At 36.8% G+C, this 24088-nt stretch overlaps 1 protein-coding gene across 1 annotated transcript in view; it reads right to left on the reverse strand.

Moving 5' to 3' along the window:
• LOC143403849 (guanylate-binding protein 7-like) overlaps positions 1–24088 on the reverse strand; it is a 37468-nt gene that overhangs the window by 13245 nt on the left and 135 nt on the right. Inside the window, exons 2-8 of the mRNA XM_076862112.1 lie at positions 13538–13733; positions 12039–12166; positions 10156–10265; positions 9773–9969; positions 7888–8133; positions 5597–5880; positions 4053–4262 (exon numbers count right to left, since the gene is read on the reverse strand). Coding sequence (XP_076718227.1) covers positions 4053–4262; positions 5597–5880; positions 7888–8133; positions 9773–9969; positions 10156–10265; positions 12039–12166; positions 13538–13727 — 1365 coding nt within the window. The 5' untranslated portion in view covers positions 13728–13733. The remainder of the gene's footprint in view (positions 1–4052; positions 4263–5596; positions 5881–7887; positions 8134–9772; positions 9970–10155; positions 10266–12038; positions 12167–13537; positions 13734–24088) is intronic.

Raw genomic sequence — 24088 nt, forward strand, 5'->3', positions numbered from 1 at the left:
GCATCCCTTTATGTTCAAAACTCTAGAAAAACTAGGGATAACAGGAACATACCTCAACATTGTAAAAGCAATCTATGCTAAGCCTCAGGCTAGCATCATTCTGAATGGAGAAAAACTGAAGGCATTCCCTCTAAAATCTGGAACAAGACAGGGATGCCCTCTCTCACCACATCTGTTCAACATAGTTCTCGAATCACTGGCCAGAGCAATTAGACAGACGAAAGAAATTAAAGGCATAAAAATAGGAAAAGAAGAACTCAAATTATCACTATTTGCAGATGACATGATTCTATACCTAGCAGACCCAAAAGGGTCTACAAAGAAACTATTAGAGCTAATAAATGAATTCAGCAAAGTGGCAGGCTATAAAATCAACACGCATAAATCAAAGGCATTCCTGTATATCAGCAACAAATCCTCTGAAATGGAAATGAGGACAACCACCCCATTCACAATATCCTCAAAGAAAATAAAATACTTGGGAATCAACCTAACAAAAGAGGTGAAAGACTTATACAATGAAAACTACAGAACCCTAAAGAGAGAAATAGAAGAAGATCTTAGAAGATGGAAAAATATACCCTGTTCATGGATAGGTAGAAGTAACATCATCAAAATGGCGATATTACCAAAAGTTCTCTATAGGTTTAATGCAATGCCAATCAAAATCCCAACGGCATTTCTTGTAGAAATAGAGAAAGCAATCATGAAATTCATATGGAAAAATAAAAGACCCAGAATAGCAAAAACAATTCTAAGCAGGAAATGTGAATCAGGCGGTATAGCTATACCAGACTTCAAACTATACTACAGAGCAATAGTAACAAAAACAGCATGGTACTGGTACCAAAACAGGCAGGTGGACCAATGGTACAGAATAGAGGACACAGAAACCAATCCACAAAACTACAACTATCTTATATTTGATAAAGGGGCTAAAAGCATGAAATGGAAGAAGGATAGCATCTTCAACAAATGGTGTTGGGAAAACTGGAAATCCATATGCAACAAAATGAAACTGAATCCCTTTCTCTCGCCATGCACAAAAGTTAACTCAAAGTGGATCAAGGAACTTGATATCAAATCAGAGACATGGTGTCTGATAGAAGAAAAAGTTGGCTATGATCTACATACTGTGGGGTCGGGCTCCAAATTCCTCAATAGGACACCCATAGCACAACAGTTAATAACTAGAATCAATAATTGGGACTTACTCAAACTAAAAAGTTTTTTCTCAGCAAAAGAAACAATAAGAGAGGTAAATAGGGAGCCTACGTCCTGGGAACAAATCTTTACTCCTCACACTTCAGACAGAGCCCTAATATCCAGAATATACAAAGAACTAAAAAAATTAGACAATGAGATAACGAATAACCCAATCAACAAATGGGCCAAGGACCTGAACAGAAATTTCTCAGAGGAGGACATACAATCAATCAACAAGTATATGAAAAAATGCTCACCATCTCTAGCAGTCAGAGAAATGCAAATCAAAACCACCCTAAGATACCATCTCACTCCAGTAAGATTGGCAGCCATTAGGAAGTCAAACAGCAACAAGTGCTGGCGAGGATGTGGGGAAAAGGGTACTCTTGTACATTGCTGGTGGGACTGCAAATTGGTGCGGCCAATTTGGAAAGCAGTATGGAGATTTCTTGGAAAGCTCGGAATGGAACCACCATTTGATCCAGCTATTCCACTACTCGGTCTATTCCCTAAAGACCTAAAAAGAGCACACTATAGGGACACTGCTACATCCATGTTCATAGCAGCACAATTCACAATAGCAAGACTGTGGAACCAACCTAGATGCCCTTCAATAGACGAATGGATAAAAAAAATGTGGCATTTATACACAATGGAGTATTACTCTGCATTAAGAAATGACAAAATCATAGAATTTGGAGGGAAATGGATGGCATTAGAGCAGATTATGCTAAGTGAAGCTAGCCAATCCCTTAAAAACAAATGCCAAATGTCTTCTTTGATATAAGGAGAGTAACTAAGAACAGAGTAGGGAAGAAGAGCATGAGAAGAAGATTAACATTAAACAGGGATGAGAGGTGGGAGGGAAAGGGAGAGAGAAGGGAAATTGCATGTAAATGGAAGGAGACCCTCAGGGGTATACAAAATTACATACAAGAGGAAGTGAGGGGAAAGGAGGGAAAATATAAGGGAGAGAAATGAATTACAGTAGAGGGGGTAGAGAGAGAAGAGGGGAGGGGAGGGGGGAGGGGGGATAGTAGAGGATAGGAAAGGCAGCAGAATACAACAGACTCCAGAATGGCAATATGTAAATCAATGGTTGTGCAACTGAAGTGATTCTGCAATCTGTATATGGGGTAAAAATGGGAGTTCATATCCCACTTGAATCAAAGTGTGAAATATGATATATCAAGAACTATGTAATGTTTTGAACAACCTACAATAAAAATTAATAAAAAAAAAAAAAAGAAGGCCAAAAAAAAAAAAAGATCTAGTCTTCTGATAAGGAAGTTATTATTCAATAGACTGACTTTATTTTGCATCATTCTTAGTTAGGATCCCATAGGGATTCCTGTCCTTCTAAGGACACAACAAAAGTCCGTGCTCTGGTGAGACATGAAAACTCTCTACAGCAGACTCCTCTTCCTTGAGTGCTGCCCACCAGCCACCCCAGTCATATGTAAGAGCAGTTCTACAAACATGTACCCTCTCCATTGTTTGTGGTATGTGCACATCCTTTTTCTGGATCTGTTCTAGCCTTCCTTAACTAGCATCATATCTACAGTTTGTTTGACTTGTGTCTTCCACCTCCGATACTAGAAAGCGTTTCTAGGCTGCCTTCTGAGTTTCTTTTCAGCTTTGTTGAGATTAACAAATAAAAATTGTATACTTTGAAGTTATATAACATGATGTTTGATATATGACTGCGTTGTTGAATGGTTCCTACAATCAAGCCAGTTTTCATATTGATCACATCACACAGTTACATTTTCCATTGTCATGAGAATGCACAAGGCCTACTATCTTAGTAACATTAAGGTACACAATATTTGTAAGCCATATATCTGATAAGAGGTAATATACAAAGCATATTAGAAAATCATAACTCAACAGTAAAAAAAATAAATAACCTGATTACAAAATGGACAAAGGACCTGAATAAACATTTTTCAAAGAAGAAATTCAAATGTCAATCAGATATTTGTAAAAGTGCTCAACATCACTAATACCAGTGAAACACAAATGAAAACCACAATGAGATCTTAGCACATCTGTGAGGATGCCTATTATCAATTAGTCAAAGGACAAGAGATGTTTCTGAGGATATGAAAAAAAGGGAACCTTGTAGAATAGCTGGAAGAATCTGAAGTGGTGCAGTAGGAGGATCCCCCCCATCCCCCCGCCTTAAAAATAAATTCTGAGTTTAAAATGGCTGCCCATGAGCTCTGTCACTGACAGACTGTTATGATCTTAGGTCACGTATTAGGCCTTCTGTGCACTACCTTTCTTAAGGGTATTAATATGGAAGATAGTAATATGTACTTTGTGTATTCTGAGAATTAAATAGGTAATGTAAGGAAATCACCAAAACCTGTACCTGATGTAGGAAGAGAATGTTCAATATTTCCTACAACCACGTCCATCATCATTCTCTGCTACTATGAGTACACACCAGTTACCGTTAACTTATGATAACCCTATCACTTCATATACCATTGACTGTTATTTGTCCAACTGAAATATGTTAAGCCTCACAAGAACAAAGTCATTTCTTTCATATTGTACCTTCTGTGTTTTAGCAGAAAAAAAATTAAAACCGCTTTTTTGATAAGTAAAAGAAATGGTTGGTTTCACCTGAATTCCTGGTTCTAAACCCTCTCTGGGAAGAACTGTTTCTGGTTTACTTAAGAGGATCTAACTAACATGGGATATAAAATCATATAAATGTCAACATATAGCCATTCTCTGCTTTTGTTTCACAAATAATGGTGGGAGCTTAGTTTTAGAAGGAGCAGCACAGACCCTCTGACCACATACTGGCCCTCTCCCCTCCCCTTACTCCTCACCTTCACTCCTTTCCTGGACCCTAGATTGTACTGAAGTTCTACCTTCTTCTTTACTTCTAAGTAGAGCCTATGGCCTCCAGGAACAGAGAACGCTCCTCTTGAGATGCTTGGCATCAGGGGCCCTGAAAGCTGCTTGAGCCGAGCCTCGCAGCAGTTGACAGATACCTCTTCATTCTGCAGCAGGAGAGCTTTTTTCTCTCTCTCTCTATGGTGTCCTGGAAGGGAAATGTAGGGAAGTAAAATACAAAGAAGTTGTTAGAAGGAAGGCCCAACTGGTATCCTCTCAGAAAAAGCAGTCTGACCGCCTCAGAGAGGACTGGAACATAGAAGGAGTCAGGAGACATGCTTCAGTCCCAGGTCTGGCCAATTCATTGTGTGACTCTGAAAAGTCTCTTACCTCAATGTCAGTCTCAATATATGTGAAATGATGGAGTTGGAAGACATAAACTTTATAGTTTATTTAGTAATAGTATAATTAACAGCAACTGAAACCCTAACAATCACTAATAAAATGTTTAATGTTTAATTCTGGTTGAAGTAAAATTCCCCTCAGAGAATGCGGGTTGCTACAGATGAAAATATATGCATGGCACATCTACCCACCAGAAACAAGTTAAGTATATTCTGAGCAGAGTTTTGACTGCTTTGCAAGTTCTTTCCATGACAGTTTCAGTGTGTGAGGATATAAGAATAGGTGCATTTGTTTGTTTGTTTCTATTTGGAAATTACAATCCAGCTGGATTTTCCTCAATATGAAATATGAGAATTTTGTCAAATTAAGATCTGTCCTAAATAGTCTGAAAGAAAAACTTTCTGTGAAGGTGCATCTGATCAGCCAAACTAAGTTGTCACCTGAGAGTTCTCTCCTCTGTGTCCACTTCCTGCCTCGCCCCCGGGTCTGTGAATATGATGGTTAGTAATCCTATGATTACAATATGTGGCATTACACAGGATAAATATAATAAATAAACAGTACCCTATTGAACCTAACCACATCTGCACATTAGAACAGTTTTTTCCAGCTGTGGCAGAAGGGAAAACAGAGAGACTAGAAAGGAAGGAAAGATGGGATGCATCACTGGTATGTTGAAGATGAAAAGGGTTCCCAGGTGTCCAGATGAGAACTAAGCCCATTTTATATCTTGTTTTCAGCTTGTGAGGCACTGAGCAGAACCCCCACATATCCTATGCTGGGATCTAACCTTACTGTGAGCTAATGAATGCATGCTCTTTTAGGCTGTTGAGTACATGACCATTTGTTTTGCAGCAATAGAAAACAAAGTGTCATCTTTTAGATAAAGAGAGCACTTGTAGCCTGCAGAGTCTTGTTACCCACAAAAATCTAGGTTATTTCTGAGATAAGAAGGATACAAACCCTGGAATAAAAATGTTAGGCCTAGGGGTTTGGGATGTGGCTCAGTGGTGGAGTGATTGCCTAGCATGTTTAAGGTCCTGGATTTGATCCTTGGCACCACAAAAAAAAAAAAAAAGACTATCAACCTTATTCCAGGACAAGATCAGGAAAGGTATAAGCTAAGGTTAATTACCACCAGCTTCTTCTGGAACTCCAGCTTGTCATCCTTGAAGGAGAGCTCCATGAAGACTTCGATGGCTTCCCTCTCACAGGCTGTGTGCACCTCCAGCAGCTCCTGGAGTGTGTCTGTGGGGAACTGCACCCGCTGGGCCATCTGCTCACTGTAGTGGTGGGCTGCCTTCTGCACAGCTGCTGAGTTCTCACGCTGGGCCAGAGTGGTCACTGCATTCTCCAAACAAGGCACCATTCCGCTGTTGATGGCATTCACATAGGTCTCCACCAAACTCCCCAACCCTGAATAAGGCCGAGAATAGGTATGCATGTCAAGTTCTCACTCAATAGGATACAAGAGTCTGAGACTGTGTTTTTAAAATCACACATAACACCATGGACTGATTAATTCTCACCATGAAGGTGATGGAAGTAGGAGGTGGTGCCTTCTGTGAAGTGATTAGAGACAATGGGGGAACAGTTCAGAATTAGTATGTTACAGGAGACCCCAGAGAGCTAAATTGCCCCTTCTACCATGTGAGGTAACAGCAAGAACTCAGCAGTCTGCAACCTGGAAGAGTTCTCAAAAACTCTACCATGTTGGCACCCTGATCTTGGAGTTCCCAGCCTACAAAACCTGGAGAAAAAAATGTATGTTGTTTCATACTCCCAGTTTAAGGTATTTTTAAATAATAGTCCAAAGGACAAAGATAAACTAACACATGCCTTGCATACTTTTTCTATCAGCACATACAATTTCACACCTTTTCTTCATTCTATTACTCACTGGGACTTAACAGTTTAAAATATTGAATACCAACCTTCATCTAAAATCTGATTTAGATGATTATGATCCAGCTATCCCACTTCTTGGTGTTAATCCAAGAGTACTAAAATCAGCATATTATAGCAATACAGCCACCTCAATATTTATAGTAGCAAAATCCACAACACCCAAATTATGGAATCAAACCAGGTATCCTTCAATTAATAAATGGGTTAAGAAATTATAGTATATATATATACCTATTGTGGCTAAATACAACTCCATATATACAATGGAGTTGTATTTGGCCACAAAAAATAAATAAAATTATATCATTTGTTGGTAAATTCATGGAAATGGAAAACATCATGCTAACTGAAATAAGTCAGTCTCATAAAATCAAGAGTCAAATGTTTTCTTTTATATGGGGAAGCTAGGAAAAAATAAAGAAATAAAAGAGGGAGTATTAAATACATAAAAATATAGAGAAGATCATGGAATAGAAGAAGGAAATTGAGAGGGAGAGGAAAGAGATGGGAAACAGAGAAATGTGGAATGAATTTTTTTTAAATCATGTTAAGTACATTCATAAATATACCACAAGGAATCTCACTTTTATATATAAATAGAAAGAATTAATCAAATATAAATAAATAGGTGAGTGATAGGAAGATCAGTGGAGAAAAGGAAGAATGGGGGGAAAGAGGAGGGAAGAGAAGAAGGGCAGACATGAACTGACATTGAACTCCATGCATGTGTGATTTTGTTGGGAGGAACCCAACTACTATACTAACTATAATGTTCTAAAAAGTTTTAAAGATATGGTCTGAGATCTTTACAAAGCTGAGTTTTAAATGGTTACGGTGATGAAAGCAATTGAACCATGAAAATCAGTGTGGACAAGGGACTAAAGGAGGTAGGATCTAGGCAGGTTCCTCAAGCCCACATCCCATTAGTAAGGAATTGTGGTCATTTACAAATATCATAATATTGTGATTCTTCTTTCTCTTTTGAAAGATAAAAATAAAATAAAATAATCATGGTTGTTCAGGAAAAAAAGAAACTATTTTTTGTTAACTGAAGAGAAAAGTAGGATAAACAGATAGACTAAGGAGGTAGGGGAATCCAAAAATCATTTATTTCTAATTATTAAGCATTCAAGAGATTTTCAGGGCCTCATAAGCTAACATTTATTTTGGACTGGTTTAAACTGCCAGATAGTCTCCCTTTTCACAGGACCTCCCGTGAAAAGACAATGCAGTCTGTTTTTAACCCTATCACTTCTATTTCATCCAAGATGGGTCCCTTCATATATGTAGGAACTGTCCATACCAGTGATGTTTGAAGTTTTGGAAAATAAAATTAATAATAGGATTTTGTAAATCCTGTGACATGAACACTTACACATTTTCTTGTGGTATATGAATATTGATAAATAGTCTATACTCTTCTGTATAAAAAGAAATAAAAAACTGAATAGCATGTACTATGATTCAACAAATATTAGACCACACAGAAGTATCATTTAAGAAAAGTAAACTCACGATTCCCAGTGACTTTGACTCCTTCCCTGAGGGTCTTGATCTTTGCATGGGTTAAGATGTGAGAACGGAAATTTTTTGATTGTTCCTGGAATTCAGGATTTAGTTGATTTTCCAACACATCCTCAATATGAGCTAGGAGCTCCTTTTCATATTTTGGTCGGTCAAAAACAAAACACTTCCGGTTGGGAAAGAAACGTCTAATACAATCCCTTGATGTGTTAGTATTTTTCGCTTTATCATTATCACCTGAGGAAGAGGAAAAACAGAGTCACCCTGAGCACAAACTAGGGACAAGGCATCTCAAGCATATCATGACTTGGAATTATTATTCATTGGAATCTTCTTAAAGATCCAATTTTATATATTCATTCAATGGCTTAGTGCAAATCAAACTCATATCAGTGATGCATCTCTGTAAATGAATTGTGGGAGGCATGTGCCCAGGAAAAAAAAAATTGGGGTTGGTATCCACTGAACCAAGATCAGCACCTGTCTTATAAGATTTTCAGGAGTGATTTGATTGGTAGATGGTTACATATCAATTTCTGGTCTGATAGTACTGATAGTGGAAGTCCAGCTGTAAGACTGAATGAAGAGGAGCCACAAATAAAGATAGTGGAGCAATAACTAAAATAAGACAGATGACACATTGTTAAGGAAAACTGTAATCACTGTTATTCACACAACAAATAGGATTATGTAGTTTGGGTATAAACTCTAAAGAATATAAACTCTCAAAATGGAAGCTATATAATTTGTCTCTACATAATAAACTTATGGGTTTTATCAGACACTCACCCACCTAAATGCAATACATTAGAATAATTTATTAACTGAGAACAGTATCATCATAGGTGCTAATATGAAGAGAATGATATGGTAGGGAAACACAAATGAAGGCTCTGGCAGGCAGCAGAAGTATTGAAAAAGTTTGGAAGGGACTGTTTAGGTCTATTTGGAGTGTAAAGTTGCTTTTATGGAAGACATAACTAGCCACTCCCTGAAAAGTTAATACATGTCTGTTATGGTTTGGATGTGAGGTGTCCCCCAAAAATTCATGAGTGAGACAATGCAATAAGGTTCAGAGGAGAAAAGATTGGTTTATAAGAGCCTTAATCTATCAGTGACTTAATCACCTAATGGAGTTGAGGCAGGCGTTATGTGGCTGAAGGCAGGTGGTGTGTGGCTGGAGGAAGTAGGCATTGTGGGTGTGACTTTGGGGTATATATTTGTATCTGGAGAGTGGAGTCTCTCTCTCTGCTTTCTGATCATCATGTAAGCTGCGTCCCTCTTCCACACTCTTCTGCCATGATGTTCTGCTTCACCGCAAGCCCTGAGGAATGAAGCTGACCTTCTATAGACTTAGACCTCTGAAACCGTGAGTCCTTAAATAAACTTTTCCTCATTTATAGTTATTCTGGTCAGGACCTTTAGTCACTGCAGTGAAAAAGCTGACTAAAACAATGTCTGAAAGGAGAATGAATAAAACTGAACAAAGTAGGTTCTGCCTTGTAATTCTATGACTAACAATTAACTAGTACATTGTTTTTCTCATTGTTTTTCCACAAAAAAAAGGAGAAGCATAAGAAAGAGCAATGTCAGGTATCTGGAAAGGTTTAGTGCCTGACGTAAGCTGAATGCTAAAGTACAAATTATTTTAAGTGAAAATTGGTTTGGAATCACTTTGTACACATTCATGCCCTACTCTCACTGGGTGAGTTAACTCTAGTCATTAGAACTTATCAAAGAGTAATAACCCAGAACCCAGTCATTTCTGTAGACCTGAGCTAGTGTGAAGTACAAGGCAACCCCAGAGATGATGGACAATGTTCATCAAATATCAGCCCTTACTAGTCAGCACCCCACCCAGATCATGCTCATATACCTGGAATCATCCTCAAGGCATTCTCCAGGTACTCGTCTTCCGTGATGGGGTGACCACGTAGGTTCAGCTCCAGAGTGAAATCCCGAATAGTCCAAACAAAGTCTGGAAAGAAACTCACAAATTCTGTGGAATCTTCTACTCCATCAAGTCTCGGGGAAAACTTCACCCTGATTAGTTCTGTGAGTTCTGTCACATAACTAGGACTTGGCTAAGGAAAAGGAGTGGCCAGGCACAATTTCCTTGTTCCCCTTAAAAAATTATTACGAATGCTCTCCCTTCCCCTGGGTCCTCTCTGCCCTACCAAAGGCAACTCAGCCACTGGGGGAAGGATTCAGCTTGGTCTCCATTCCCTCCACAATTTCTCAATAAACTAGAACGGATACTGCATCTTCTCCAAGGCATCATTGTTGATGGTGCCCATGCTGTTGTACACCAACATGCTGCTCAGAAGCACAGCCAGGGCAAAGATCCACGTGTCATTCTTAGGGTCACCCTGGAAAACATGTTAAAACAAGCACTGAATGATCTTTTCCTTCAGTGTTCATTCAGGTTTTGTTGTTGTTGTTGTTGTTCAGTTATTTTTCATTTGTTATTACAGACAGCACAGTGTTGACACAAAGAAAATAAAACATGAAAACAAAATTAAATCTCAGCTTTGGCAATGAAATTTCTGTGACCCCTGTTTCCTCATCTATGGAAGGATTCTAACAATACTTTCTTCAAATGATCCTTCTTTTTCGAATGAGATGAAATAAGAAAATACAGGTTGAAAAAACAGGGTCCAGTATGCAACTAATTAGTAGTAAGAGACCAAGTCTCACTTAACAATAAGAGGGCCACATAATTCATGCTGTGCTAATCACCACTGAGCATTTTAGTCAAATCCACAAAGCATACATATGTGTGGGCTACTAAAAAATGTTGCTCACCTTGTTTATTTGGTGAAAAACATACTTAAGCACAGCAATTTTTACAATCTACGTGATTATCTAATAATACATTAATTTAAAAACAACGACAAACAAGGATAATAACATAATTAAAGTGTTTACATATTAGTAATGAATCTAAAGTAAAAAGAACAGTTATTATATTGAATAAAAATAATGAAAGTGTCAATGAGAACAAAAGTTACTGAAAGTAGGAAATGACTGTATGTGACATAGAATATAACTGGAAATTACATCTGAGTGCTGAAGTTTTTGTAAAATGTGGACTTAACAAAAGGGTATGCAAAATAGAAATACTTGCAGAAGCCAAATCAACATTAGAATTAAATAAGCATAGAGTTCTTAGGTCTGACTGTCTCAGAGCCAAGGGAAGATACAGAAGATGTGACTTCAAAGCTAGCTCTGTGGCGAGATGGTGAGAGCCTTGAAGAGGCAAAGCTGCTTTTGTGTTGACTGAATCACTGAAGAAGCCAGCAGTCAGTTGTAGTAAAACTCTGATATGTTTTATTACCTGCTTGAGGAAATGAAAATCCTGAAATTCAAATCCAGAATATGGGAATTTGGAAAAAAAATATTATGAATATACTGCATTTCCCAAATTCTAATTATTTAAGAAGTAAATTGACTGAGATCAGAACAAGTTGGACTTAGAGAAACAACAATAGGTTTTGGCACCAAGACCGTATCTTTGGTATGTTGTTTTATAAGTAAGAACAGAATATCTGCTTAAACTTGGGAGCAAATGAACCCTACAGAAATATAGATCTTGTTTCCAATTTAATCTCTAAATAGGGAAGGAGGAAAAGAGGGAGAGACAGATACAGAAATAGACATGGTGTCTTAATTGCACTCTAATGTAAGATTCGGCAAACTAAAACCTGAATTAAAAGACCTCCTGCCTGTTGGTGTCTCTTAGTGTGCTTTCTAGGAAATTCACCTGGTTCACTCACACCCAAGCAGTGATCACATGGTATTCTAGCTGACTTATACACACCATCTCCTCAACAGAGTTGAAGGTTCTGAGAGAGCAGGACCTTTACCTCATCAACAGTACTTGCCCAAGACCCTATATCTCAGCTTCTCCATAAAGGCTTACTAAAATAGATGAAACTCTTCAATTCACTTCTCAGGAATACAATTTTACCTAACGTATCACATTATATGGTATAAATTCAAAGAGATCGAAGTAAGTCTCATTCCATAGAGTAGCATTTGGGGATTTCAGGAATGAAATACAGAAGTTGAAGTAAAAAGTACCATGGAAAGCTAAGAAAAAATACCAGAATAAAAAAGATCTGTCTGAGATTCTGCCTCACCTTTTGCACATCTCCCAGGCCCTCAGTGTCCAAAAGAACCAGACTGTGGTTTGGCTTGTTGGGGTGGGGCATACACCACATCCAGATGCCCTTGGTTTCAGATTGTACTGTGGATCCCAGAGGAAAGCCTGCAAGAGAAGAGCAGATATTCAGGAACCTCCTGAACTACAGAATCGCACTTGTAGGATCATAAGAGCCGGTGATACGAGATACTACTTCTCTGATTTTATATATTTACATGTACGTTTCATATATTTATAAAGTATAAGCATGTATATCCATATGTATATGTGTGTGTGAATATTTGTTTTTAGTGGGTGTGGATATGTTGTTGCATATAGTATATTTATGTTTTATTTTACAATGATAATACTTATTGCAATGAAAAAAAAGATGATGCTTCTCTGTTCTTTGAGGATATCCAACTTAGTGTCACATAAACACCTCATATTTTTCTCTGTAAGCTTCTCCCACATTTTAAAGTTTGGTTTGTTCATAATTTCTAATTCCTCTTCCCATTGTAAGAAAATGTGCCTTCCTGTTGGTGTGGCCCACCAGTGCACTGGATGAAAGAAGTTACACTACACACAAAGATGCTTTGATTCTTAGCTGTCCAACCACCCTGACTTCAAAAGGAAGTTAAGCTAGTGATGGTATTGTAATTAGATCAAGTCCTTTTAATCATCTGAGGAATAAACAAAGAAATTTAGTCAACAATTACTTATTAAGTAACTATTATTTTCCAGGTACTATAGATAAGTTAAAGCTCCAGGAGATACAATAGGACTGAATGAGGCTGAAATACCTGCCCTTCGGAGGCTAAAGCCTGTGAGTACCTTGAAAAGATGGAGATGGAGACTCAGAGATAGAAAGAAACCAAGAGTGTGTGGTATAGAGATAATAAGAAAGGAAAGAGTTTTTAGGAGCAAGCTGGTGAAACAGGAGAAGTGATGCTAAGCAAGGGTCCGGGATGGATAAAAAGAAACATAATTTGAATCAGAAAAGACAGGGTCATTGGTATATATTGAAAGAGAAAGAGCAATTCAGTGGAATGTTGGGTTTTAAGAAAAGAGAGGAGTTGATTGAAAAGTGGGAAGAAAGTATAAAAAGGAAATTGAGACAATATAATTTTGCTTGAGATAGAGTTTTAAAAAAAAACAGTGATATGGCAGCCATGATGAGATACATAATTCAGAGAGAGCATCAAGTTAATAAGAATAAGATATCAGAAAAAGGAAAACCATGGATGGGTGAAGGTCATTGTAAGAGCTCAGGTCCTAAGCTGCTAGAAATGAAGGATATCCCTTTTACAGGAAGCTGAAATGACAGATGTAAATAAAAGCATTGGATACATTGACAAGGCTGCAATTTTGCTGGAAAGAATTAGATTTGTTGGAGAGGAGATTCAGAATCTCCCTCCTTGTTATCCTGAAGATGCAGTGACAAACTGAGATAGAGCTGGATTGAAGTAAACAGCCCTGCCGAGGGACCTCACTCACCAAGGTTTTCTCCAGCAAGACGGTTCATCAAGTAGGACTTTCCTGTGCAATAAGGCCCTACAATAGCCACAACCACCACAGGCTGAGAAATCTTGCGAAGAATCTTCAAGGCTTTCTGGTTCACTCTTAGCTGCTCATTGTTGTTTTCTAGCAGACACACTGGGACCAACATAATTGGTCCAGACGTCATGGTGATCTACAAAAATAAAAGGGCCTCACTGTAGAAATAAGATCGCAAATTAGTTCCCCCAACCCCTGAAGTTTAATCAAACATGTTATGACAGGAGGGAGCTCAGAGGATTTCCATATTTTTCTATGGCACAAAATGTAGGATATCATTTGCATAGGGCTTCCTCTACTAGAAATCTGAAGTTAAAAGTAATGAATAAAAAAATTTGAAGTAATGAAGTAGTTAGATACCAGTCCAAGGTTTTACTTCCATAATAAAAATAAAATTCAAGCAATGTTTATCATGCATTGACAGTCTATACAAAGCTGTCACATATGTTTTACATACCTGAGCTCATTGATGTTTACAGGAATTTTGAAAGTTAATGCTATTTATACTCAGTTTGCATATGTACAAGATGAAGTTCAAAAAGACTGAGGAGTTTGCTTCGTCATATCTAGTGAATAGTGGGAGTCCCAACGTTTGAAGCCAGGAATGTCACTTCCCTACACCATGCTTTGTGACCACTCATCTGGCAGAATGATCTTTCTCAACAACATTGCTTCCTGTGCTCCTTAATCAGTAACATACAGGGGCTTTCCATTGACACTCATTTACCAACAGCATGATGCTCTGATCCATTAGTGTGATGGAATGAACTCCACTTATTCCTGTAGAGTCAGGCCTGCATACCAGAAACAGGCCTGCACACATGAGAGGTCTTGTTCTCTGCTATTTGTCAACTAAAAATTGGAATAGGAATGAAAATAGAAAAACTATGCTTCCATTTGTAAAACAAAAGTATATAAATGATGTCCAAAATATCACCAGGAATGAATCTAAGAGAAGGAATATCTGAACTTTCAGTAGTCTTAAACTTTCTCTATAATTCAGAATTATTTTTTTAAAACAAAGATTTAATTAGAGCTTATTAAGCATTAAAAGTTCTATTATTGCATGAATCTCTTGGCAAGCATTTATTTAGCTTTGTATATCAGTGGCTTTCTATGATATAACCAATTTTTTATTGTAATAATATGTAAGAACATTCTGTTGAAGTCACTCAAATATATTTATATTTTAAATGCTAAATATTCAGCATGTATCTATGACTTTCAAAATTTTTCAGCTCTACAGTTTACTACTGCTACAGTTTGTATGTTGAATGTGCCTCAAAGGCCCATGTGTTAAAGCTTGGTGCCCAAGGTAGCACTGTGGGGAGACGGTAGAACCTTGAACATTGATGCCTCATGGTAGGTCTTCAAGTCACTGGGGGAGTGCTTTTGAAAATAACTGCAGATTTCAGCCACTTCCTCTTTTTTCTCTACTGCTTCTTGGCCACAAGGAGGATAGTATTGCTCTGCCACACACTCTTGCTATGATGTGTTATGCTAGTGTCATCATAGACCCAAATAAATGAAACCAATTGACATTGACTGGAAACTCCAAAACTGTGAGCCAAAAGAAACCTTTTCTCTTGTGTGCTGATCATCGCAGATTTGTGTTATAGTACTGGAAAACTGACTAACACATCTACCCATATAACTTGAGCAAAGAGCTTAAGCTAGCTGGGTGTCAAGGAATGAAAACAAAACACATTCGTCATTTTATGAGGGTTACAGGTTAAAAAAAAAATTCTTCCTACCTCAAGTTTGTTTTGAGATTTAAACGGAATGATGTAACCTTTATTGTAACATTATTTAATCAACAGATTGTTGGTTTTGATAAAATTAATCTCCATTTGTGCACAATATGTCAAAATGCATTCTATTGTAAATTTAATTAATTAATTAATTTTAAAAAAGATGAATCTGTAAAATCTACCATGAAGATTGATCTACCAGATAATGTATTTCAAAATATTCTGTAAATGTAAGTTAAAGAGACATACAGTGTAAAAAAAAATTTTCATTGGAATGAGACATTAGTAGGCTGAAAACATTGTTTTTGTTTATGTTTATTTTGTTAGAACCTTTAGGCTCTGTGCATATGGAAAGTAAGAACTCCTTTTGGCCACATTAGAATTCTGGATTTGCTTTCCTTTTTTCAAGGAGCAGATTAAGGGGACTGCAAAATGATATGAATTTGATAGCAGAATTTATTTATAAGAACCAGGCCTGTCATGCCTCTATTATTAAAGAACCACAAATTGTAGCTTCACATTATCAGAATAATGTTTTTCACTCTTGCTCAGAAAGTCTTTTTCAAAATGTAAGACATAAGAGTATCACTCAGAGTGGTTGTAAAACCCAGATTCCCAAACTTAAGAATCAATGTGTGGTCAGGCATGGTGGCACACACCTGTAATCCCAGTAGCTTGGTAGGCTGAGGCAGGAGGATCATGAGTTCAAAGCCAACTTCAGCAACACCAAGGCACTAAGCAATTCCGTGAGACCCTGCCTCTAAATAAAATATAAGAAAGGGAGGGGATGTGCCTCAGTGGTTGAGTGAGTGCCCTGAATTTGATTCTCCATTCCCACCCCCAAAAAAGAATCAATGTGTGTAAAAAAATCACCACACATGGGGTACATACACATTGATACACATTGGATTACCTTAGATTAATCCTGATATCCCTAAAGAAAATAAATCTATGGAAAAGAAAAAGAAAAACCTCAGTTTTGACTACTTTGACCTAAAGGGAATAGATGTAGGTACTTAATTTTTCCACCAGTATAAATAAGAAACAATCTTTTCCAATGATAATAGTGATAAAATACTAGGGACAAACTCTTTTTTCTCTGTATTTGCAAACCACCATCTTTGTGAGGGATGCTATTTGATCAGGAAGGTCCTTGAGGAAAACTAAAATTTTCCTTTTTTCCATTTTCTCAATTGTGGTAGAATTAACAACATAAAACCTTGTTAAATGTACAGCTCGGTGGTTTCAAATATCTTTATGCCGTTTTTGCACCAAAACCACAATTCCATCTAAAAGATGGTTTTCATTTTGCACAACTAATACTCTGTATCCATTAAACAATATAATCCCACATCTCTGTTACCCATCCCTAGGCTACTACATTCTATTTTCTGTTTCTATGATTTTATAATACTTGAAGTTTCAAAATAGTTCAAATAAGGAATCACCAACTATCTTTTTGTGACTGGCAAATAAGCCACTTGGCACAATGACCTTATTCATATTTGTAATATATGTCAGAATATTCTTCATTTAAAAGACTAAATAATATTCTATCAAATACATATACCACGATTTGCTTATTAATTCATGCATAATTATGAATAACTAGTGGCTTCTGTGGTTTACACATTACAAATAATTCTGCTCCGAACATTGGTGAACAAATGTCTCTTTGAGACCCTGCTTTCAATACTTGTGGGAATATAGTCACAAGTGGAATTGATGAATTATATGATAATTACATTTTTTAATTTTCTAAGGAACCATCATTATCATTATTCACAGCAGTTATATCCTTTCACATTCCCACCAAGAGCTCAGAAGCATTTCAGTTTCTCCATATTCCTCTCAACACTGGTTATTGTGTATATGTGTGTTTGTCTCCCTTTATTAACTTTTATTATTAACTTACTTATTTCATTAACGGGGTGAGGGGTGGGGGGTGGGGATTGTACCCAGGACCTCACTCATGATAGGCAAGTGCTCTATCATTGAGCTACATCCCTAATCCTTATATTCTATGTGAATAACCTTCCTACTGAGTATAAGGTGGTTTCTCATGGTAGTATTGATTTATGTTTTCATAATAATTTGTTATCCTGGGTATCTTTTCATGTTCTCATTGTATATTTGTATATTGTCTTTGGAGAAATGTTAATTCAAATCCACTGCCATTTTTGCTTCAGGTTAGTTTTGCACTGCTGGATTTAGAAGTTCACTGTATAGTTTGAATATTAATCCTTAATTAGATATACGATTTACAAATATTGTTTCCCATTCTCTAGGCTGCCTATTATCTTATGTCTTCTTTTATTTCTTTCAGCAATATTTTGTTCTGTTTTATATTTCAATTTTTTAAGCCGTTGTAAATGAAATTGTATTTCTAAAATTTCCTTGTGCAGAATATTCATTGTTAATATATAGGAGTGCATCTAATATTTGAGTGTTGATTTTAGAGCCTGCCACTTTGCAGAAATTTTTATGAAATTACCAGAGTTTTCTACATCTCATTACTTAGGAACAGAAAAGTTTAATTTTTCCTTTCCAATTTGGATGTCTTTTCTTTCTTTTTCTTGCTTATTTTCTCTAGCTAGTTCTTTACAGTACTATGTTGGAAAGAAGTGAAAAAAGAGAGCATCCTTGTTTTGTTCCTGATCTTAGGGGAGGAGTCTCCCATCTCACTGTTACTTCCAAACTAGCAGTGAGACTAGCTTTTAGACTAACAACAACTAAAGCTAGCAACTGCACCCTGCAATCCAGGCCATCAGACTATCTTCTCCCTCACCTCCCCATTTCTCATATGCCACTTTAAGTCAGAAATTAAGGAACTTAAGCTCAAGACTAAATTATATGTAAAAGAAAGTCCTTGAATAAGCATTTCTGCTCTATCTCTGTTCAGGGCAGTGTGATCCAAAAAGGCTACCAATTGTTGTCCACTCATCTTGTTCTCTTTCCTCCATCCTATTTTCTGATGTTATTTTATAGAAGATGAAAACATACTGAGGATTATTTTTCATTCTCACAAAGGAAAACAGAGTGAAAAACTGAACTTGAAAGTGAAAGTAATTTTTGTGTCTGTTTGGTTGCTTGGATGACACATTGAGAGAAACACAGGTTTAAACCATTTAGTAATTGTTTTCATCAGCTTTTTCACCACTGTGACCAAAAGACCTGACAAAAACAACTTTAGAGGAGGAAAAGTTTGTTTGACATTCACACTTTCAAAAGGTCTCAGTCCATAGACACCTGGAACAGAACATCATAGCAGAAAGGTGTGAGGAGGAAAGCAGCTCAGGTCATGATACCAGGTAGCAAAGAGCAACCTCTGCTCACCAGCAACAAACCCACAGGCACATCCCAAGAGACCTGACTTCTTCAGCCACACCCTACCTGCATACAGATACCACTCAGTTAATCCATTCAATTGTATTAATGCCCCAATTAGGTTAGAGCTCTCATAACCTAATCATTTACCTCTAACCTTTCTTGTATTATCTCACACGTGAGCTTTTAGGGGACACATATAATCCAAACCTTAATAATAATTAGTTTAACTGTTGATTAAAAGACAGATAATTACAATCTCTTCAGATCAGTATTTTCTCTTAAAGATCATCTTTCTCACTGTTTTCCCAGTGGTCAACAGAGTACAGTCAGGAAACATTAGAGAATGGGAGTGGACAGGAGGAAGCTACTCCACAGCCACCTGTCTACCAGAGTGCTGGATTTTGGTCTCTAGTTAAGGTCAGGGTGAAGAGAATCAAAATCAAAAGTATGTGATTTTGTTCAAGGATACAACTGTTTGGGGGGCTTTTCATTGCATTTTTAACCAAAATGGAAATTGGAGTGAATGGCTGAAGCCAAGTGAACCATCCTCTGTTGCTGCACACCTGGACTTTGATTTCAACACCCTGGGTGTGTCCCTTCTCCCCAGTTGGCCTAGGGATCCTTGATCTCCACAATAGATATAGAACAGCAGGCAGGAATGTCACCACAGTGACCAAAGACTAGAGCATTTCAACATCCTACCTCAGTGGTACTATTTTAGTAGGGTAAGGATTGATGTTTATTTTAAATTTTTACTTGCTCATCTCTTGCTCATCTCTCTCTCTCTCTCTCTCTCTCTCTCTCTCTCTCTCTCTTCTTGTTATTATTATCTAGTGTTATCAGTACTTTTCATTAAGACTAAAATCATACATGTGTATGTTGTCTCCAACTTTACATTCCAAATTCATTCCTATTATTTCCAAGCTTATTCTACCAATTTTTTCACTAGAGTAAATCTAGACAACGGGAACCTGGAATTCATATATTTGGGGTGTTTTATTTAAGTAAACATGACAAAATATTAATTCAAAAGTGATTACTGGGGCTGTGGGTGTTGGTTCATTGTTAGAGAACTAGAGTGTTAGGCTCTGGGTTCAATTCTTAGCACACACACACAAAAAGTGATTATCTATTGAACACACAAAAGTGATTATCTATTGAAAATTAACAGATTCAGAACCATAAACAATTAAAAGCTAACAAATGCACCAGATGTGGTGGTACACATCTGTAATCCCAGTGGCTTGGGAGACTGACACAGAAAGATCACAAGTTTGAAGTCAGCCTCAGCAATTAAGCAAGTCCTAAGCAACTTAGTGAGACCCTATCTCAAAAAATAAAAAGGGTTGGGAATGTGGCTCAGTGATTAAGTGCTCCTGAGCTCAATCTCCAGTACAGAAAAAAAAAATGCTGACAAATGCTGCAAATATCATCTCTACTTATTGTTTTTGATCTTTAATTAAGGCACTTCCTCTCGTATTTAAGTTTCAGTATGAGCAATCATTCAGAAAACAATGTAGTAATTTAAATCATTCCACTATGTTAAACTATAGGAAAAAAATCATATGTAATCAAAATATATAAGATTATATATTACATTACATTACATCTTTTGCTATACATGCTGCCTTCTGAATGCATATAACTAGGCACTGGGTTATTAGAATTGCTGTCAACTTAGTTTCATTGGGTATTTTTCTTTGCCTAGAAAGTTTTATGTTGCTAGAAAAGTCATCAAGAGTATCCACCCCATTTTCATATTTGAATAGAATGGAATCTTTGACAATAACATGACAGAAACTAAGTACCAACAGCTAGATGTCCATTTGTATAGCATCATCAAAATAAATTGCTAAAATAACAGTTATTCACAACTATTGCTTGAATACAGTACAAGAATAAATTTCAAAGTGAATTTTTCAAAACCCCTCATTTTCTTCACTATGTTATGCAACGCTATAGATAGTGTTTTTATCGGAATACTTGTGGTTTTATGGCTCATTTCTAGCACTTCCTAACTTCCCAGTTAAAATTTACTATTGTTTGTGAAATTAGTTGGTCAATTTTCATCAGTTGTCTTTACTTGTTTTTTTTTATTTTTAAATGAGCAATGCTATTTTTTTCTTCAATACTTAAATGACATATAATCATTCAGTCAATAGCAATGTGGGGCCTATTGCTATTGAATACTTAATGATGAACAAAACAAGTTTCTTCCTTCAGCCAGTCTGTCTTGATAGGAAAAAAAATTGTGAAATATAGCAAGAAGCAATGGATGTTAAAATGTTGATTCAAATAAGGTGTGGTCTCTACCCAAGTAATAGTTTTATTTGTAAGCATTATAGCTGGCTTCACAGAAGAGACATTTCTATTGGATCTAAAAATTGGAGTTCTGCAAAACGATTTTGGAGAAAATATATTTTAGAACAGGAGATACACCATGGTAGGAGCTAAAGGCTGGGAAACAGCCTGGGTCCAATGCAGCCAGTGGAACAGTCTTACTGAGGATAAAGTAGAAAAATCATTGGGGACCCCAGTCTTGGGCTTTGTTGCACACACAGGAAGAGACTTTCAAGACTACTAGGTACTCAGCTGTGTTGGAGTTCCTTCTTTCTGATAGGAGGAAGAAACAGAGAATAAGGTTATGGCATTGGTGACACAGATTGCTTAAAGAGCTATTGATACAACTTGAAAGATATGTTTAACCCTTCCACCTTAGACATGAGTGGAAGCTTTGCTTCACATGGTCATTCAGAGATTCAGATTCCTGCCTCCCCCTTGTTTCCTACATACTAAAGCACTGCATTCATCTGCAAGATCAAAGATTGACTTCTACCAACATCTGGTATCCTGAGTAAACAGGAACAGAAAAGAGATACTGCTTAAATAATGGCTCAGAGTTCTCTAGATAAGACCTACAGAGTAACATAAAAGTAATTCTGATGAAATCTCATGTATAAATATAATCACCAGGACAACTCAGTTGCAAGAGCAGCTAGAAAAAATCCAATTTCTGCCTGGGATCATCTTATAAAATAGAACCATACAATATTTAAAGCTGAATATTCTGTCATAACTGTCAAGTATGCACAACAGTATCAGAAAAAGATATTTTTAAAATCCTGAAAGGAATTGAAACTGCTGACCTAATAAAGTGGCCTTAACTTCCTCAGATGCAAAGATTGGTGTTGTAAAGTGAGATATGGGCACCCAACAAATGGATCAAAGTGTCTCTCTCTCTCTCTCTCTCTCTCTCTCTCTCTCTCTCTCTCTTTCTCTCTTTCCCCCTCGCTCTGCTCTTATTTTACTTTTATATTTTTTTCACAAGCTTAAAAAGATTTAATTCTAGAGAAATAAAATATAAGACTAGTTAATTCTTTTGCCTTTAAATTTTTATTATTGTTATTTTGCTAGTATTTATTATATTTTAACATCTATTATTAATTTATCATTTATTATTTTAATTACTATCTTGTTGGATTTAAAACATTTTTAAATGGGAAAACAATTTATCTATTTATTTCAGTCCCTGCCAGTGTAGATCCATATTCAAGGGAGAATGGGGACAATCTCAAGAGAGAGGCCTTTGGGGTAAAGGAAGGAATGCACATTCAAGGGAGAGTGAAGGCTCTCTCCAGAGGGGAGTGCTAATATTTTTAGTCGGTGTGGGGTGCTAATATTTTTAGAGGCCAGTTCTAGAGACTGGATTAGAGCTGAAACCAGCGTGATCTATATACATTTGTGCCAGTTTTCTCTGCCCTCATGGTACAAGGGCATGGCTCAATGGCATGAGCCAAGGGCATGTGTTCAGGACTTATGATTTTTCCTGGGCACTTTTTGCATCTCAGTAGTTCATTTGAGACTTGGTATCTCACCCTTTATTCCCAAATTCCTGTCTCAGAATGGTGAAAGAAGCCTAAGTTCTTAAGCTCATGTGGGGATAATGTGTTTTTATTTAGATTTCTTCTCCAAGAGAAAGAGAACTGAATTCATTCAACCTTTCCCCTTCTTCATTTTCAACTCATTTTTCTGACTATGAGAGGGCTGCTTATCTTTATACACAATAAATTTACCTATTTGCTCCAATCTAGCACACACGGAAAGTAATTTTAAAGTTGATGATTCAGAACTCTACAAAAAAACATACATTTACTAACTAGAATACATTTTTTAGCAGACAGTTCTTTTTTTGTCTTTAGACTTACGCACATGGTCAGAACACTATATTCCAAAGTTGCTTAGACAATTTCTTCCACTTTTTCACTTTCTGAGGTGTGCTCAATTCATTTGTAGCACACTCAGATTCACTCATTACTGTTTCTGTTTCATTTGGGCCTTCTTCATATGTTGGTGTATTCATTAATTTTAAGTATGTGTTTATTTTTGGACTACGTGAAACACCACGGTTCTATAAGTCAGAGCTTTAAGCATAGTGAGACGCTGTCTCAAAATAAAAGTCAAAAAGGACTGGGGATGTAGCTCACTGGTAAAACTTCCCAGATTCAATCCCCAGTACCAAAAAAGGAGAGGGGAAATCAGAGTTTTCAAAAAGATTTAGTTGGAAAAAATGTCACTTCATCTTACCACTGTATTCCCATTCATGGGAATACATAGAAAATGTATTAAAAATTACATCTAGAATGTATTTATAAATTTTAATACATCTAAAATATATTAGAAATTAATTTTTTTTCCATTATTAATGAATTAACTTACTTATTTTTTTGTCAGCATCACAATCCCTGTTACTCAAAGAGTTCCCAATGAAATGAGTAAATTCTTTGAGATACAAACAAATATTTAGCATAAGCACCCAAGTTTTCATTCTTTAACTTGAAAATGTTGGTTACTTCTGACTTGTTCCATTTTAATCAATATGATGCCAGTTCTGCCTCAGTCTAGCTTCCCAAGTCTTCCCCCCAGCCCCATCACAAAAAAGCCATTAATTTTTCTCTGATCAGAACCCATTTCCTCTTACAATTCCCCACCGAGATTACCACGAAGCTGATAGTCTAATCAATTATATAGCATAAGGCACTACACCACAAAATGAGAACCAGTCAGTGACTGGCCCAGAAAAAATGTCTGCACAAGATTTTAAAAGTTCCCAAATTTGGGACAATGGCCTCTTTAGGCAAATTCCAAGTTGTTAAATTTTATCTACCTAGAGCTATGAAAATAATCAATAAAGCAAGATTTCATTTTAATTTTATTAGATAATTTAAGTGTCAAGAAAGAAATGACAATCTTAAAACCTTCCCAGTTCCCTCTGTGGGCTCCACCTTTGCTGGAGCCAGATTCAACACAGGAAGAGCAGTGGGCACTTAATGGACAGGTGCCTCCTGATATACCCAGGATTATAAGTGAGCTCCTATCCCACATCTGGCTCAGGAGCAGCCTCTCTTGGGAG

Source organism: Callospermophilus lateralis, chromosome 7, assembly GCF_048772815.1.
Source record: "Callospermophilus lateralis isolate mCalLat2 chromosome 7, mCalLat2.hap1, whole genome shotgun sequence".
Taxonomy (NCBI): Eukaryota; Metazoa; Chordata; class Mammalia; order Rodentia; family Sciuridae; genus Callospermophilus; species Callospermophilus lateralis.